At 46.4% G+C, this 18,121-nt stretch overlaps 1 protein-coding gene across 4 annotated transcripts; it reads right to left on the bottom strand.

Annotated features, from left to right (window-relative positions):
* Nucleotides 1-2,848: 2,848 nt before the first annotated feature.
* Nucleotides 2,849-14,415, bottom strand: PEX5 (peroxisomal biogenesis factor 5). Of its 4 annotated transcripts, XM_084226045.1 has the most exons (16): nt 14,344-14,415; nt 13,858-14,060; nt 13,415-13,450; nt 13,095-13,227; nt 12,264-12,398; nt 11,158-11,263; nt 9,884-9,974; nt 9,401-9,517; nt 8,943-9,035; nt 8,647-8,766; nt 7,915-8,058; nt 5,733-5,803; nt 5,348-5,563; nt 5,083-5,248; nt 4,728-4,885; nt 2,849-3,937 (listed from the first exon to the last, which is right to left on the bottom strand). In XM_084226045.1, the coding sequence occupies exons 2-16, from the start codon at nt 14,005-14,007 to the stop codon at nt 3,736-3,738; spliced, it is 1,938 nt and encodes a 645-aa protein (XP_084082171.1). In that variant the 5' UTR covers nt 14,008-14,060; nt 14,344-14,415; the 3' UTR covers nt 2,849-3,735. The 4 variants fall into 4 exon arrangements, with proteins under 4 accessions (XP_084082171.1, XP_084082173.1, XP_084082172.1 ...); XM_084226047.1 differs by lacking the exons at nt 9,401-9,517; nt 14,344-14,415 and having other exon boundaries at nt 13,858-14,132; XM_084226046.1 differs by lacking the exons at nt 8,943-9,035; nt 14,344-14,415 and having other exon boundaries at nt 13,858-14,132.
* Nucleotides 14,416-18,121: the final 3,706 nt, after the last annotated feature.

Raw genomic sequence — 18,121 nt, forward strand, 5'->3', positions numbered from 1 at the left:
AGAAAATATGAGACGATCCTTGCCGTACTCAAAGTAGCAGTGACAGGAAAGTTTCTCTTCTCCCCTGTGGGTGCAAAGGAACACTTTCCTAAGTGAGCAAGGGACCAGGACAGAGAAGCTGCCAGAGTCTGCTCTGGCCAAGAGGCCTGTCTGGCGGGGCTGTCTCTGGTGCCACTTTGCTGCTGCAGGTGGAAGAGCTGCTGTGCTGCTATCAGCCCTTCCTTGCCTGCCAAAAGACTTCCGAGCAGCAGGGGCCAACTCAGAGGAGAGAAAGTGGCAGAGTGTGTGTGGTCAGGGCTCTGAGGCAGGCTGGGGCATGAAGGAAGTACTGCAAGAACATACTAAAACTAGAAAAGATACAGAAGTGGGGTACAGAGGTTGGGAAAAGGGCTCCCCCTGGGGACACGTGGACTCCAGTAGGACTGTTTTATTTGCTGTCTTACAGAAACTGAAAGAGGAGACCATAAAGGAAGAGGCAGCAGGCTTAAAAAACAGAAGAAAATACTTCAGGAATTTAAACACAGTTCTTGTGTGCATCCACAAGACATCGTGAAGACCAAAGGCATCATCTGGTTTAAAAATCAACAGGTCACAGGCAGAGAAAAAATTTACCAAAAGCTCTAAGACAAACATACTGATGCAACTTCTGAGTCAGACATTATTTCAAACAGCAGATTCCTAGAGAAAATGAGACTAGCCACTATCTGCTTGCCTGATGCTCTTTCCATGAAGACCCACATCAGGCCACGACCCCTAGAGCATTTCCCTAGAGAAGGCCTGCTCTGAACACCTTCCAGACCAGAAAGACCTCAGCACACAGAGGCACAACAGCTAAGAGCCTGGGACCCAAAACTTGAACTCAGGGGGTTGCAACTCAAAAAACCCTCAGAATTGTAATGAGGATCAGCAGCTCAAGAGAGGAAACTGCAGTGGTGAAGAATAAGCAATGACAGCACAACCACTTCCTAGACAAGGATGGAAGCTAATGAGGAACACTGTGGCTAGAGGTATAAAGACCTGAAAGCACATTTTCATTTTCGGGCTGGGTGGTAAAGCCATCACCAAGAGACTCCATGACTTCTTGGGTTCTTAAGCAGCAAATAAATACAACACTGAAGGAAGAAATACAGCAGAAACACATTAAGAAATGTGGGTGGAAAAGCATGTACTGAACTACCCTCTTTGACCACTCACTTCTGGCTCTATGAAAGGTTAGTGTCGTGGTAAGCCCAGGAACTTGGTAAAGGTTATGCTGGGATCTCTTACAAATTTTCAGTGGTGATAGGCCCTGCCACTGTTCTGAGCATTGGGAAAAGTGAAAAAATTGGAGAGCACAATCATTTATAAGGTCTTCAATTTCCCAATCTACTATTAGGGTTAGGCCTGTTGTGAGCAGGGGGTTGGATTAGGGACATGCAAACATCCCTCACTGCCTTTACATGAATGTAGAATTTTTGGTACTTGCTACCCACCCATGCTGTACAACTGGGCTTGGTAACAGAAAACATGAATGTGGCTGGAAATGCAAACGAGGATCATGATGCACACAGAGCATTAGCACAAGCTGGGTTTGGACACCAGAGACAGGGCTGCAGAGCACAGGCAAAACTGTGCATGGAACCAGAATGCAGATCCAGTGAGCCAGCTGGTGTTCACTGCATCAACACCCCACTTCCAAAGGCAGCTCTCAACAGGACAGTCCCACAGGACCTGGACAGAGGCAGCTCAATCTCACTCAGCCCTGGGAGACTAAACAGAGACCAGTGCTCAGGTGAAGGTTCAGCCTCAGCAAAAGGTAGAGCAGAGATGCTGAGAGATAATTTAGCAGGGACAGGGGGAAGAAAATGAGAACAATTTCCAGGGAAAGCAAACAAATGGTAACAGCCAACCTACCAGCAGGGACGAGGACATGCGGGATAGGGAAGGACACCGACACTAAGTCAAGAGGTTAAGAGATATTGCGAGGGAAATTGAGGCAACTAGGGAACCTAGGAGAGGAGAAGCACTGAGGAAATCTGAGGATGAAAACATGAGAAAGCCAAGCAATGGTAATGGGAATATGAACAGAGAGGAACGTGGTGCACCAAAGAGGCAAAGGAAATCAGTGGTGTGAACAACAGCAGAGAACTGGGGAAGGGAGAACAGCTAGACAGCAAGTGAGGCACAGCATAGGCATGAATGCTTTCTTTCACTAAGGAAAACATCTGACAGAGGACTGAGGTAAGTAAAAACCAAAAGACATTGCTGACCAGCAGTGTGGGCAAGCAGGACACAGAAGTAGCATTTCCCTTCCTTTCAGACAGCAAAAGCAGCAGGTTGTTTTGCATGCACTACAGCAGTCTCAGAAATCATGTAGGTCTCAGTGCCACAGGGTTGAATGGGAGATAAAGGGGAAAATAAAGTTCAGAAAATATACAGTAAATACTATTCTCTGCACACACTTTCTGCTCCAGCAGAGAGAGAAAAACAAGCCTGTGAGGTGGAGGCATGAAGAAACAGGTGTCTGATGGAACAGGAAGGGGCAGCGCTTCCTATGTCAGCCCCCAGCTTTGACTACTGCAGCAGTCTTAAACGGGTGATAAAATGCAACACAACTTCCCTCTCTGCAGAGGGCCAGAAGATGGAAAAAAAGTACATCACTGACCTCTAAACCTGAGCAAGAAAAAAAGAGAGATTTTGGCACAGGGAGGCTCTTCTGCTGGCTCACTGAGCTGAAGCCTGGGGCTACAGCAAAAAGAGGTCCTTTAAGCTTCATCTGCATGCAAGCTATCAATAAAACAAAACCTAGGTCAAAAGGGGAGAGAGAAACAGAGAGAGAATCAAATCCATCTTTTGAAAAGTAGTGGGCTTATACCTTTATTATACAAAATACTTTACAATTAAAAAACATTTTCCCCAATAGAATCATATACAGATATTTATAATTAACAAGATTCAGTTACACACAAGATGGGGACCTTTGCACAAAGGAAAACAATGACAGATGAGCAAGAGAAAATTAAGACTTCACCCCTTTCCCCACCATATTTTGGAAGAGGTTACATTTCAGACTTTTATTCCTATCACCTTCTCTCAAGCCTGACCTCTGGGATCTCCCCTTACCCTGACAGGGTAAGGGCCTCCACCCATGTCCCCAGCATCAGTACAATATGCTTGTCTTAAAAGGTTCATGAAGACACTGAGAAGTAGCATCCGGCTGTACCATGAAGTTACCAGTGGCCAGGAAAGGGGACTGCTCCCCCAGTTTTCCCTAGCAACCCACATATACACACATGCAAGCACATACATGGGGAAGCATGCTCAAGCCCCACAACTTTTCACCCTTTTGGATGAAACAGCAGTCCCAATCCTCCAAAGCAGCCTGAACTCAAGACACACCCTTGCAGGCAGTCTGCAGAATGGCTCTCACAGCCAAGGTCTCACAGCCAAGCTGGGCACTACTGCAAATGCAGTCTGGCAAGAGGGCAGGATGCTGCTGTCTTCCCCATTTTGATCATCTGTGAAGCAGCGGTGTCAGTCGTCATGGAGGTGATAATGTGAACCATTCAGAAATGCTCAGGCCACAACAAACAGGCTGGGGAAGTTGCACACTTCACCGGGTACTTAAAAATAAACAGTTGCCAATGATCTGCCCTACCTGGGCAAAGATGTGTGTGAACCCTCATGAACATTTTCTCCCTAAGGTCATTGCTGGGCTTGGCAACCGCTGCACTCGCAGGGGAGCCTATCCCAGAGTCACTGCTGGAGGCCAAATGCCTTCAGCAGTGTGGGCAGGTCACGGGCATCAGCTGCCCCATACAGGTCACTCTGCCCCAGCATGGAGAGAGCCATGCGCAGGGTGCTCCAGATGTTGTCAGACATGGCTCCTTGCTGCCCTCGCGGACCTCGGCTCTTCTGCTGCATGTGCAAAGCCTCCAGGAAGTGCTCCACAGCCTCACTGTCGACAGAAGAACATGCTTAGTGGAAAAGATGGTTCATTTCACACTCCCTTCCCCATTTGCTTCTAAAGTATTTCCAATCCAAAACAGTTTCCTCCTCTTCCCAGATCCTACCCCGCTCCAGAACCAGAGGTCCCCCTTTTCCCTCTAGAAGAATCAGGAGTCCAGATGGCCTCCACCTGTAACTGCATGACACTTGGATCTCTGGGCAGAGTCCACACACTCGCTCTGCTCTCCTAGCGTAGGAATGTGCCCCCTGTTGACAGAGTGACCAAATTATTCTTTGTCTGCTTAAAAAGGAAAAAAGCCCAGAACTTTCTCTCCTCAATTTGGTCAAAAGACACCTCATAGGACCTTTGAGACTTCACCTCAGACCTCGGATTGCCAATTGGACAGAGGCCAAAAAGTCCCACCTAGGTAATTCACTAGAAAAAGAAAAACATTCCGCTTTTGTGGAATGTTTTAGCAGGAGCAGGAACCTCTTGCCCCAGCTCAGGTTTTTCTCTGAAAGAGCTTTGTTATTTTGCCGTTCATTAAAACTTTTTCTGTTTCCAAAACTACCTCAGAGGCCATCCTGCTAATTTTATGCCATTCTGGGTAGCAGAGCTATCTCAGGTGTGACTGGTTCTCTGAGAGCTCATATGACCTGACTCAAGGAGAAACCTATCACCCTATGCCAAGAGAAGGCTGCAGGCAGTGTGGTTCTGCCCTCATAACCTACAGCAGTCAGTCTCCCCCAAACGCACACAAACCCACAGGTGACAGCAGAGCAGCCCATCCTGTGCTCACCGGTGGGCGCCTAAGTTGATGCAGCTGATGCCCAGGTTGTAGCGAGAGCGGATATATCCCGGCTGGAGCTCCAGGGCCCGACGATACGCGGCCACTGCTTCTTCACTCCGATTCCCATTGGCCAGGGTGGCACCCAGCTTGTTCCACAAAAGGTGGTCCTGGAGGAATGGACACAGAAAAAAGGGCTGAGATGAACTGGATCTCCTAAAGGTCCAAGCCAATTACTCCTTCCTCATATGTCTGTCTTATTCCTCCACTCCAAATATGCACCTCTTGCACGTGCACCACCTCCACCCAAACCTTCACCCATAAACCTCCTAGTGCCTCCAGCACCCTCAGTCTGCCCCTTTCTTACATTGGGGCGCACACTGAGCGCTGCACTGAAGCAATCCACAGCCTTCTCGTACTCGCCACTGAGGTTGAAAAGGACACCCAGGCCACACTGGACATCAGGATCCACAGTTGAGGGGTTGCTGCGCACAGCTGCTAAGAACAGCTCCTTCACCTCCATGAACAGCGAGCTGGAAAAGCACAGAACAGGATATTGGTGTACTGTGGAGAGTCGGTCTCGGCCTGCTCGCTCTGCTCCTGCCCGGACCAGTCTGAGCCCAATCACTCACTCAGAGAGCAGGGAACTCAGGACACGCTTGGAAGGCCCCAGGCTTGTCCCCGAGACACTCTCCTCAGGTTCCTTGTTCAGCAGGTGGGCATAGTCTGGTTTATGGCGCAGCCAGTCCCGCAGGGTCTCACACGCCTGCTTCTGCAGGGACTCATTGGTGAAGCTGACTGCTAAAGCCATAAGTGCTGTCAGGTTCCCAGGCTGCAGCTCCAGGCACCTGCAGGGCAAAGAAAGAGAAGTGAATGCAACATTAAATCAGTGTAGGAGACACCCAGACACAGGAGGTAAAACAATCAAGACAGAGCACCCCGTGACAGCCAAGGGGTCCTTGTGGCACCACACATCCAATAAGAAGCCACACTCAGCAGCTCTGCAGCAACACTCACTGTCTGAGGGCGCTGATCGCCAAAAGCTCCTGCTCATTCTCTGCTTGGGTGGTTCCCAGATATTGCCAGGCCTGAGGAAGACATAGATGTACAAAGTTAGACTTACAGAGGAAAAATTCAGTCAATAAGCCACTAACACAGAGATTAAATCCAGTATATTATCCAGCACAGTTTTAGAGTGAGATCAAAGAGACCAAAGTATACACATTAGCCACAGGTCTAAGTTCCTCTAAAAAGATAGACAGATGTCATGGCACATAAGTCCTCAAAGACAGTAAAATTGGCATTGTTAAAGAGAACAGAAGTGAATGTCTACCTGGAAATCTATCATAAAGAAATTGTTGGTAGTTTTACACTTTTAGATCACAGAATCTCGACTTTTAACTTCTAACTGTGGTCAAACTGCAGAGGAAGGAGGAAAATGCAGATCTCCTATTTCCCAAGAACAAAATGGCATAGCAGCAGTGCTAATAATAAGGAGACCCCCGAGGCAGGCAGCTGTATGAACTTGTGCAGTGGTCCACTAGCAAGTAGTAACCTTGGAAAGTTGACTTTCAGACCTGAAAGTAGAAGCACTGTTAATTTTACTGAATTTCCAATCACCATGACACCAGTACATGAAAACGACTTCCACCTCCAAGCAGCTGATATAAGGAATATTTAACTAGGCACTAAATCCAAAGTATCTGTTCACTTTACATTGGTAGCCACACCCCTGGTCCAAAACAGGCTAGATAGTTGGTGGGGCTGTCAGCATGATGTACCTGCTTTTTGAATGTAAGTCACAAAATGAGGTATCCACTGCCTCAAGGAAGGAAATTAACAAAGACCCAGAAGCCCTGCAGAAAGCTATGTGCACCCCTGAATCTCTCGTGCCTCACCATACATAACTAGCTACAATTCAAGCAGAACTGACCAGCAATAACTGCAGTGCTCTGCCAGCAGAAGAGCTGATGAGATTCAAGGTAAAGTTGTGACTTGGACCAAAGCAAACGTGACATCTCCTTCAGAGCAATTGTTCATGTCTATTTGATCACTGTACCATTTGTGAAGTCTTGACTTCTCCTGTACATTTTGCAGTCACAGTAGAAGAATTCAGAATGTTTTTAATACAGCTAGCCAGAATTGGCCCAAGATTTCTTCCCTGAAGAATTCAGAATGTTTCCAATACAGCTAGTCAGAAATGGCCAAGATTTCTTTCCCTAAGGTTTCAATTACCTCTCCATCATGCTCAGCCTACAGCCCACACTGTCTATGAAAAAAAAGCAACAGTTCTAGAAGGGCATTAACACCTTTTGACCACTTTAAAGCTAAAGTGGTCAAACCTTCTGCTTAACCTTTCACCTATTATGAGTACCCTAGAAAATTAGATGGCTATTCCCAGAAGCCAAGAATGTCTGTTTCAAAATGTCACTCATATTTAAATCTCAGGGTAATCAAATTATGTATGTGCAGTCATATATAATTAGCAGGGCTTGAACAAGACATGCTGAAAATTTAGCAGCCCCTGATCCTTGAGGCAGGCACTCCAGAAAGGCACCACATGAGCGTATTTGCATTCTTCCCGAGAATATCCATGTTCTCTACCCCTGGAAAAAGGCACACAGCCTATTCCATTTCTCAATTCATCCTACAGAAGCTGAAGTGATTTATGGAAAAAAGTATTCACTTAACAAGGAGCTGGAACTCTGTCTTCAGAGTAAAAATCCTTCTTTGGCCCACAACTTCAATTAAGACTGTGAAAATACCCAATCTTTTTGGGTCACATCTTTTCCTAGCACCTAGATGAAAGACTTAGTCAGAGCCCTGGTCTAATGAGCTTCTCAGAATTAGATTCTAATACAGATAGCACTGATCCATCAAAAGCTCCTCCAAACTTACAATGCCAATAAAGACTTTCACAGAAGCAACTGAGAGATGAGAACTCCTTGACTTGGCTCCATGCACAGTCTCATGTGCTCCAAAGACTTTACACAGCTCTGAGCCAGACGACTTTGTGCTTCCTGTAACTGACCTTAAGTCAGAAACCTCCTCCCTCAGAGGCTCCCTGAGGATTCACACAGAACAGCTACAAGCCCAGGGCCTCAGAAAAATGAGATATTTTCATACACTCTGCACAGGTCCTAACACTGAAGGGACAGCTGTCCTGACAGCTCAGCTTGCTATCTCTGCTGCCACTCACCTCCATATGATCTGGCTTCTGTTGCACTGCAGCCTCAAAGAGCAGGACAGCGTTGGGGAGGTCACCTTGCTCCAAGCGCTTACGCCCCTCTTCAAATGCATCTGGGTGATCCCTCATGGGATTGTCCTCCTCGAACTGGTAACCCTAGCAGGACAGACAGACAGACAGGGGCTAAAGCTAGGAGACAGCCTTAGGGAGAAGAGCACTCTCTACAGCACAGCACTGTCCAGTCTTGCTGCATCAGGAACACTCAAGATGCAGACTAGCCAGCACCTCATCCTCATTGCTAATTTGTAGCAGATCAGAGAACAAGGGTAGTTGTTCCTGCCTGCTCTGTGCTGGAAAAATCCCCCAAACCAAACCTGGAGTAAGTTGATAGAGAAACAAAACATTTAGTATGTATCTTATTAGCTTGGAGGGGAATGGGGCCAGATGGGGGGCAGGGATGGGGCCAGGGGATACAACACTCGAACTCATTGCATGAATCCCTGTATTCACTGGTATTTGGTGCCAGACAAGAACCAGATGACATTTGCAGACGCCCAAGTAAAAACAGTATTTAACTCCTAGATGATCTGGGACAAGGGTGTAAGTGACAGCAAAGCATCAGTGTGAGAATGAATCCCAGCAGCATTTGGAGTCTGTGGAGCTCAGAGTGAGGCAGATGCACTGCCAATCTCCCCAGGGCAGCCCACCACAGTGCTAGGGTTGAGAGACCCTCTTCTCCCCTACCTTGTCATATGATGAGGAGTTGAGGTCTTCATATTCAGAGAGCCAAGGGTGAGCCTCTGCATCTCTCTTGGCCATCTCCTCACATTCTGCCTGGAGTTTGTCCCAGAACTCCACATCTGACTGAAGGGAGAACAAAGTGTGACTGGAGTACCCCAGCCATAAACTCACATCTATAGACATGCCAGAGAACTCCCTCCTGAATGTTTCCAGCCCTCCTCAGAGCATGCAAAGGAGAGAGGTAACCCTACCATGGGCTCTCAGTTGGCACCCCAGACCTCCTTCTCAGCCAGCTTTACCTCCACAGCAGCCTTTGCCTGCTCAAATTCCGTATCAAGAGTTGACATGTTCCCAGATCGCGCAAATTGATCCACCCAGGCATCGGATGCCCCCTGGGAGTTTGGAAACAGAAACACACCTTTCTTTTTAGAATTTGGCAACCTCGGGGCACATCCCAAAACAGCAGGAGGGTCTGTAATGACCCTTCCTCCCCATCAGTAAGAGCTGATGGCCTATGAAGTGGAAACAAATTCATCTGAATCTCCTCTTCCTCACAGATGCTGTGGGAGATGAGAAAACTCAAACTGTCCAGATACATTCCCATCTTCTGTCTAGACTCTGCTAAGAGCCCAACAGCCCCTCCCTTATCTCCCTCGGCATTGCTGAGAGCTGGACTTTCCATTTTCCTTTGCTCCCAGACTGTGCACTGTGGCAAAATGCTTTCTTCCTTCAGAGCATACAGGCCTGGGGCTCCTACCTGCTGCTGCATAAACTCAGCTGCCCATTGCTCTGCCTGATCTTGGTCTCTGTGGGTCACCTGATTAGCTTCGATCGATACCCTCCCATCTCCGATCTGGCGGACAAACTTTAGGAACTGCGGCAGAGAAATGAAACAAGGCTGGAGCTGGGCAGATGATGTGCCCACAAGCCCTCAGCCCATGCCCCCCTCCTTCACTAAGAGGGCTTCTCTCTGCAGAGCGAGCACAAAAGGCCCAGAAAGGTGGGAAGGACCAGACTTCACAAAAGTGGAGATGGATAACATCTAAAGTGGATTGCAGGGTTCAACTTCCAGGAATCAGGGAAGAAATGGAAACATGGGACAGCAGGAGGCTTTATTCCTTTACTATCTTCAGCCATCTCAATTCCCCACACCCTTTATTCAAAGTAATATAATTACTACTAATTATATAATTACTAATTCACAGTAATAATTAATCTCAGCCCCAGTCAGATTTCTCACCTCAGTATTCTTGAGTTTCGGATCATCCACTTTGGAGAGGAAATCAGTAACAGTTTTCTTAAGATCATCCTCAGGCTGGTATTCCTCATACCTGTGTTCCAAGGCAATAAAAGGGAAAGAGATAGCCTGATACCAGGCAATAGCAAACTCTTTCACTAACAAGAGTCTACACAATGGGGCAGACAACAGTACGGAGGGATACGACCCCTCCTCAAAGATTCTGGGCTTCTCCTAAGTGATTCACTACCATTACCCATCTGTAAAACTTCAAAATTACTACTATGTTAGCTGTGCAGCGACTAACACAAACAGCAGCAGAATTAAACAATTACAGAGTCAGCACAGTTCTGCAGAGCAGTCTGGATTCCTTGCCAAGCTCACATGCCATCAGACATTGCAAGTTTTAGCACTACCAGAAACAAGGTCATATATCCAGGAACAAAGAAAGTAGGTCATGCCCACTGAAGAGGAAAACAGTGCCTTGGAAAAGCATCAGCTCTGCAGAGGGTTGAGGGCTTACAGCAATGACACAACTCAATATGTCTGGTCTGGCTTACAGCAGGAGAGGACCACTTTGAGGTGGTATCACTACCTTCAGTCTTGGGGAAGTTTTGGAACCAGTGGCAATAACTCAGGAATGTCCATTATTTGCAGAAAGTTATCAGAGAAGCCAAGAGCCAGGTGCAACAAGAGTCCAAATATATAAAATTTTTGTAAGGAAAGATTTTAGAAGCCCAAATTGCTTGTGTGTGTTTTGCTTCTTTAACTGAAAAACTTGATTGTACCCAACAGGTACCTACAGAGAGATGATCCATCTTTAACCTACCACAAAAAACCACATTAAAATAATATGCAGAAGGCTGAACCTATAAATACGTCAAGGAAAGGCTGGAAGTGGTTTGTCAGATAGGAAGAATTACACGATGAAAGTTTACAACTAGTACAGTCTAGTAAAAAAGCATCTGTTGCAGGAAAAAAGTTCCTGAGCTCATTCCTGAAGTTACTTTAAGGAGCTTTGCATCAGGCATGAGATTAATGTAGCCTACATGATCAATGTACCTTCCTGGAACTAGAGAACAGAAAAGCTACACTCCTAAAAACTTCAGTTTGTAAGCATTGTTTCTGCCTTTCTCTGACACCAAAGGCCTGAGAACACCAGTCTAAGTTAAATGATTCAAAAAGCATTCAGGCCACAGCAGATATCTATCACTTTTCCAAGCTTCACCCACCCAAGTGCCTAGGAGCAGCAGCTAGCCTTGAGAAGTCAGACTCACCATTTATCAGCCAAAGACTGATCTTCTGATTCCCCAAGCCACAGTTTCTCCTCTGACTGCTCTAGGTATTCTTCTGCCCACTTGGCAGGAGACACAGACAGTGGATCTGCAAAGGAAGAACAGGGAGAAAAGTAAGACAGGCAGACCACCACACCTTTGTTTATGCTTGCTTCTTCTACCTTTGTTTATGCTGATTTAAAAATCAAGCCTTTGGTTCAGAGAGTGAATTAATACGGATGCCACCGCGGTGACGATAAATGTGCGATTTTCTACTTTAATATCACAACTTATTCATCTGGGATACTATGTAGGTCAAGAAAATTAGCAATGCATTACAAGTCTCTGTCAAAAGCACAGCCTACAAGCACTAGGTTTTCATCAGAACTTTCTCAAAGACCTTTGTAACTCTAATTTATATTTTCAGAAATGTAAAGAGCGAAGGTCAAAGAGTGGAACTGCCCAGCTTTCTACAGTGGCCACTCCTGGAGAATAGCATACACTTGTTTCTTTTCCATAATTTCCAGATTAGGGCATGTGTGGTAACAGGACCCTATTCCAGAGCCAGTTCTATACACAACACAGAATGGCTTTTTAAATAGGGCTTACCCTTTAGGCCAGAAACACTCAATTTGCACATTTCCAGACTGCAACATCCCTCTACCTTCATACAACTGACACAAAATATTTGACCAAAGCACACTAAAGAGAATTTACCTTGGCCAAAGGCAAATTTAGCCTTACAAGAGGGAATTAGAAGATGTAATTAAGAAGCAGTACAAGGCCATCTCCAACTTACATCAGTTGAATCATAACTTTTAAAAAAGCAGTTTAAACAGCATGCTTTTCCAAAATTCCCCAAGTAACCTAAGTTAACAACAAAAGACCCTTACACCTAAATAAAAGCTTCCACACCACACTATTCATAATTTGACCTAACCATAACACCATCACAAAGCAGCTTTCCCACCCTCCACCCCATTAAGGCTGCTACAGGAAACACTGACTGCTGGGCCCAAAGCAATACTCCAATTTCACAGTCTCTTCACTACACACAGGCATGTGACTGGACATCACCTTGACAGTAATTCCAAAACAGGACACTTTACCTGTCACTTCAGCAATGAACTCCTGTGACCAGTCAGCCTCATTGTAATCCGAAGAGACATCACCAGCATTATCTGCTGCAGCCAAGAATTCCTGGGTCCAGTTTTCAGACAGTGCCAAGGCTGCCACACCTGGTGCTACATGAGGGGAAAAAAAACAGAAGTGAGGACTGGAGCACTCAAAGGCATCATTTATATGGTCTAGGCTAGCCCTAATCACCTCTGATCCTTCCCTTTGTTAGAATAAAATCACAGAAATATTTCACTTGGAAGGAGTCTCTGGAGGTTGTTAGTGTTCTCACAGCAGATTAAGATGAAAGTCAGAGATGAGGCTGTTCAGGGCATTTATGGGCTAACTTCTGAACTTGTCCATGGCTGGCAATTCCCCAGCTTCCCTAGATACCTGTCCCAGTACTTTACTGCCTCCTCCAAGGGAAGAAATGTTTCCACATACCTAGTCAGTTCCCCTTTCCACAAATTGTGTCCATTAGCCCTTGTTCTTCTCCTGACTATTGCTGTGAAGATCCTGACCATGGCTGCTGACAACAACAACAAAACACTCCGCCCCCCTGCCCCTCAAACTCCTCTTCCCCAGATTAAAATGTCCAGGTCCCTCAGCCTTTCTCTTACAACATGGATTCCTGTGCCTGGAGCATTTTATCAATCTCTGATGAACTAGTTCCAGTAGATCAGTGTACTGGAAAGCCCAAATCCAGAAAGAATACTCCAGATACAATCTCAGAAGAGCTCAATAGATAGGAACCACCCTGCTAGGAGCTTAACCATAAACATCAAGATCTTTTCCAGCTCTCCACCTACTTCGGCTCCCCTCACCTCGCTGAGGGGCCTGTCTGAAGCTTGACTGCTCAATCTCTTGCATCTCAGCCAACAGGTCATCCATCTTAAAGGTCTGGGGTGCACGGGACAGCAAAGGGGCATTCTGAGCTTGCAGAAACTCTCCAACCAGCTGCCAAAGACAGAGATGGATTGCAAACATTGCACAGAAGATGAACAGGCAGAGCCATGGACTTTGAGAGAAGGGTTTGTCAGAAAAAAATATTAGCATCAGGTAAGGGGCAACAAACAGTGTGGATGAGAAAAGCTTTAAAAAGATTAATCAAAAGGTACAAGGAGACCAATAAATCTGTTCTTACCTCATCTTCAGTGGCTACTCCCAGTGGTTTGGATACCTGCAGGGAAGAGTGGGCAATTGTGTCAACATTGATCCCATGCCCCTCTCCACACACAGACAGCGTGACCCAATTAGATTGTATCTTCCTCTTCCTTGCACTTAGCCTGTCAACATTTTTCTTGCACTAGCTGCCAGCTAAGGGAGCAGGAACACTTCGAGGGATCCTGTCCAACCCCCTCCCACTACTGTCTGGCTTAGGGCCTGTGACAGCAAGGCACACAGCTCACCACAGCCGCCAACACCCCTTGAGTGCCCACAAACGTGCCCTCACCCCATAACCCTGCTTCGGGTGACCCCTGGGCCTTTTTCCGCAGAAAACCACAACACGATACCAGCTGCACCGAGAGCCCCCCGGCAGTCGCCGGCAGGACCCAGAGCCAGCCCAGCGAGCAGAGCGATACTCACGGCTGCGGCTTCGGGCGTCCCGGGGGGCCAGGCCAGAGGGCCCTGCAGTCCTTCCTGCCGCAGGGCCTTGTCCTGGGTGAAGTGCCCCGCCAGCTTCATCAGGGGGTTGGAGCCCCCGCACTCCGGCTCCACCAGCTCCCTCATGGCCATGGCGCCGGGCACCGAGGGAGAGAGGCTCGGCGCCGAACCCGCCGCGCCTGCACCTGGCACCGGGGCGGCACAGACAGCGGGTGAGCGCCGGGCGGAGCGACCGCCTGACCCCGACCCGGCTGCCACCCGCCAGCGCCGCCTCCCCCGCGGGCCCGGCCCGGCAGAGGACGGACGGACAGACACCCACCCACCCGCCCGCCCGCCGGGACAGCAAGGCCGCGGCCCCCGGCCCGAGCCCCGCGCCCCTGGCCGAGCCCCGTCCCTCGTCCCCCGGCGCGCTCCGCCCGGCCCGCGCCCGGAGGGGCCGCGGGGCTCCCCCGCCCGCTCCCTCCGTACCTGGGGCCGCCGGGGCGCGCTGGGCCGGCGCGGCGGGGCGGGCGGGGCCAGCCTTAAAGGGACCGGCGCCGGAGCGCCTTAAAGGGACGGAGCGGCACGGGCGGCCCGGCCGCCGCCCGCTCCCGAACCCGTCCGGCCGGTGCCGCTCCCCGCCGCGCACTGCTCCCGCAGCTCCGGAGCCCGAGGGCTGTGCCCCTCTGCTGGCCGTGGAACGGTGTGTATATGTATATGGTGTGGTCTATACACATCCCATTGTATTTGCAAATATACATAAATATATATATATATATGCATATATATATATGTGTGTGTGTGTGTGTGTGTGTATATTATTCAATGTGTATGGTATGTGTGAAAAATGCCTATTTTATGATCGGCTTTTCGCAAATATTAACATGTGTTGTATTAGAAAGTTATGCTGTTTTAATTTTCTTAAGTGGTGTGTTAAATACAGTTTTAGGCTATAACAAAATGTTAAAATATAAATTGTGCTATGTAAGATACTTTTTTTTTCTAAAGGATTCGCACAGAGATAACAGCCACAGGACACCTAAATCTTTCAGGGAAAGAGAATTTATTGCTCCATTATCAAGAGAAACTAACTTCTTCCCGCCTCGCTCAGCCGTGAAGATGCCGTCAGGATTAAGAGGAAGAAGTTGACACTGACCAGACAGAATCCTTTGTTTGAATGGAATTTACGCATCATGTATGAGATGTATGAATATGCAACAGGTTATTGTTTTTAAGGGTTAATCCTCTGTTAATGGGTGTCCTTTTTCGGGCTTGTGTTGCCTAGAAGAAGGTACCTGTACGTCCGTAACACTTTGTGTCTGTTGTATCATATTGTCCTAATCCAAATTGTCTAAAATTTTTATTACTCTAATTATATTGCTATTTTTATAACCATTTTATTGCTATTAAACCTTTAAAATTTTAAAAACAAGTGATTGGTGTTTTTCACAGTAGGTATGTATATATGTTTATGTACATACAAGAGATATATACATGTATGCCCCATGCACCTTTTGTTTTATTTGTGAATATGCATAAATATATATATTCATATATATATTCAATGAGATGTATATGGTACATATGCATAGATGACTGTATACTGTATAAGTACACATTTGTCCAGCTGATGGATTGATATTTTACTGTTTGCTCTGGGATCACTAAAATGTTGCAGCTGGCAGCCATAGATTGAGAGCGCACACATTTAGCTGAAAAGTATGTGATACCTTCAGATAAGCCATAGAAATGCCAACTCCTTCCCAGCCTTGATCCTCCTGCATTCATGGTTCCAAAGGACAAGCCACCTGGAAAATCAGAGGTCATTTGTGTGTAGCCTGTAAAAGAATGGGAAAAGCACCAAGAGGGGGTTGCACAATGTGTGCTGACTCCCATGACATTAGGTTGCCAGAAATAAATTGTTTTCCGAATCAAATCCCATCTTCTTCTTTTCAAAGGAATATGCTCCTCTGCAGGGTCCTCTCCAGACTTGTCAGGTTCACTTCATCTGTCCAAAATGTGACATCTGGTGTGGTTTTAGACACAATTCTTTGACAACTGGTCTTCCTGCCTACTCTCCTTACAGCTTTGACATTCATGTGACATCTACAGCCAGTTCTGTGCTAGCGAGTAGTATGTATGGCTCAGCAGGAGCATACTTCTTAAAGTTATAAGAATTGGGGCTGGAAATACAACATCCACACCAAACGTGCTTGGGGAGCTTTACTCTGGACCATGTCTTCCTTGCCCCCGTGGAGGGACACCAATTAGTGGTTGACGTGCCCTATGTGCAGCTTAGCAGCGCCAAAAAGGAATTTCATTTGCACACTGTGAAAAATGCCAATCACTTGTTTTTAAAATTTTAAAAGTTTAATAGCAATAAAATGGTCATAAAAATAGCAATAAAATGGTCATAAAAATAGCAATATAATTAGAGAAATAAAAATTTTGGACAATTTGGATAAGGACAATATGATACAACAGACACACAGAGTTACGGACGTACGGGTACCTCTTTCTGGACAACATAAGCCTGAAAAAGGACACTCGTTAACAGAGGATTAATCCTTAAAAACAATAACCTGTAGCATATTCATACATCTCATACATGATGCGTAAATTCCATTCAAACAAAGGATTCTGTCTGGTCAGCTTCTTCCTCTTAATCCTGACGACATCTTCATGGCTGAGCAAGGCGGGAAGAAGTTAGTTTCTCTTGATAAGAGGGCAATAAATTTCTTTTTCTCTGGAAGATTTAGGTGTCCTGTGGCTGCTATCTCAGTGTGAGTCCTTTCTTTAGAAAAAAAAAGTATCCTACATAGCATGGTTTCTATTTTAACCTTATATTATAGCCTAAAACTATATTTAACACACCACTTAAGAAAATTAATACAGTATCACTTTCTAACATAGCACATATAATAGTCATTTTAATATTTGTGAAAAGCCAATCATAAAAAAAAAAGTGCATTTTTCACACACACCAAGGCTGTCCTGTCCAAACCCCAGCCCAGCAAACAGGGATTACTGTAAGACTCATTTTTGAAAGCACACTTCTGGCATCCTGGAAGGTTGAAATAAGACTCACCTGCTATTACCAAATACCAAATCCTATGTATGCTGAGTGTGATCAAGGATTAGCAAGAGCACTTGAGAGAGAGGCAACTTGAAGAACGCTGTGGGGCAGAATCCCAAATGACTTTCAAGAAGAAGAGAGGGGCAACACTGCTCCTAAGTAAAACCAGTAGACAGCACAAAGACAGGGAGAAAGGGACTGTAGGCACTAAGATAAGGCATGGACAGAAATCCAAAAACCATCACAGACTTGGCAGGGAGGAAGACATGAAGTAGTTTTGATTTGTAAGTATTTGCAACGAGGTTTTGGGGTATGCCCATGACACCAGCCTATGATACCAGCTTGGCCTTCTGGTTCAGGACAGGGACAAGGAAACACTGCTCTGTAAAAATTAGCCCCCACAGCCTTCCTTCTGAAGGGCTGGATGGCTCTTTATCCCTTAGAGTCCCAAAAGACTTTGATGCAACTGGAAGGACAGGAAGTGGCGGTGGTGACAGAGCATCCAGGACAACCACAGCTATGGCTGTTGGTGGATAAGTATCCTGCTGAAGCCACAACTATTTCTGCTTGCAGGCAGAAAGCAAAGGGTCTGATCTAAAGTCAACAGGAAAAGAAGCAGAGTCAACGCACCCCTACAAATGCAGTGAAAATAATTTGGCAGCAAGAACTAAAATATCAGGGGGCTCCAAAAAGTCTTGGAGAGAGGAGAAAGGCAAATAGTACAGCTCCCGAAAAGGCTACTCAAGGCTCTGCGTCCTTCAGCTGTTCTCAGTACCAATACTCTGCTGAAGGTCCTGGGCCTGATGGAAACCAGTGACAAAATGGAGGTCTCTGTCTAACTATTCTCCATCCTATCTTCATGAAATTCATTATTTCTCTCCAAGTGCAAAATTTAGCACATGATTTTAATAAACAGTGTTCTACACTTTCAGGCTATTTCTCCCATTGATCAACATCATTTGTATATGATTTTTTCCCTACCAAATCCTTTGCAACCCCTCTCAGGTTAATGTTCTCTGCAGATTTTAACAGATACAATTTTCTGGTCCACTGTATAAATTACTGGGGAAAAAACCACACTGATAGCACACTGAAAACAGATCTCTGCAGGACTCCTTGAGACTTCTTTCCAGATAGACAGCATAGCATCAAAAACTAATATTAGAGTTTTCCAATCGGCATCACATGCTC

The sequence above is a fragment of the Fringilla coelebs genome, assembly GCF_963513975.1.
Source record: "Fringilla coelebs genome assembly, chromosome: 2".
Taxonomy (NCBI): domain Eukaryota; kingdom Metazoa; phylum Chordata; class Aves; order Passeriformes; family Fringillidae; genus Fringilla; species Fringilla coelebs.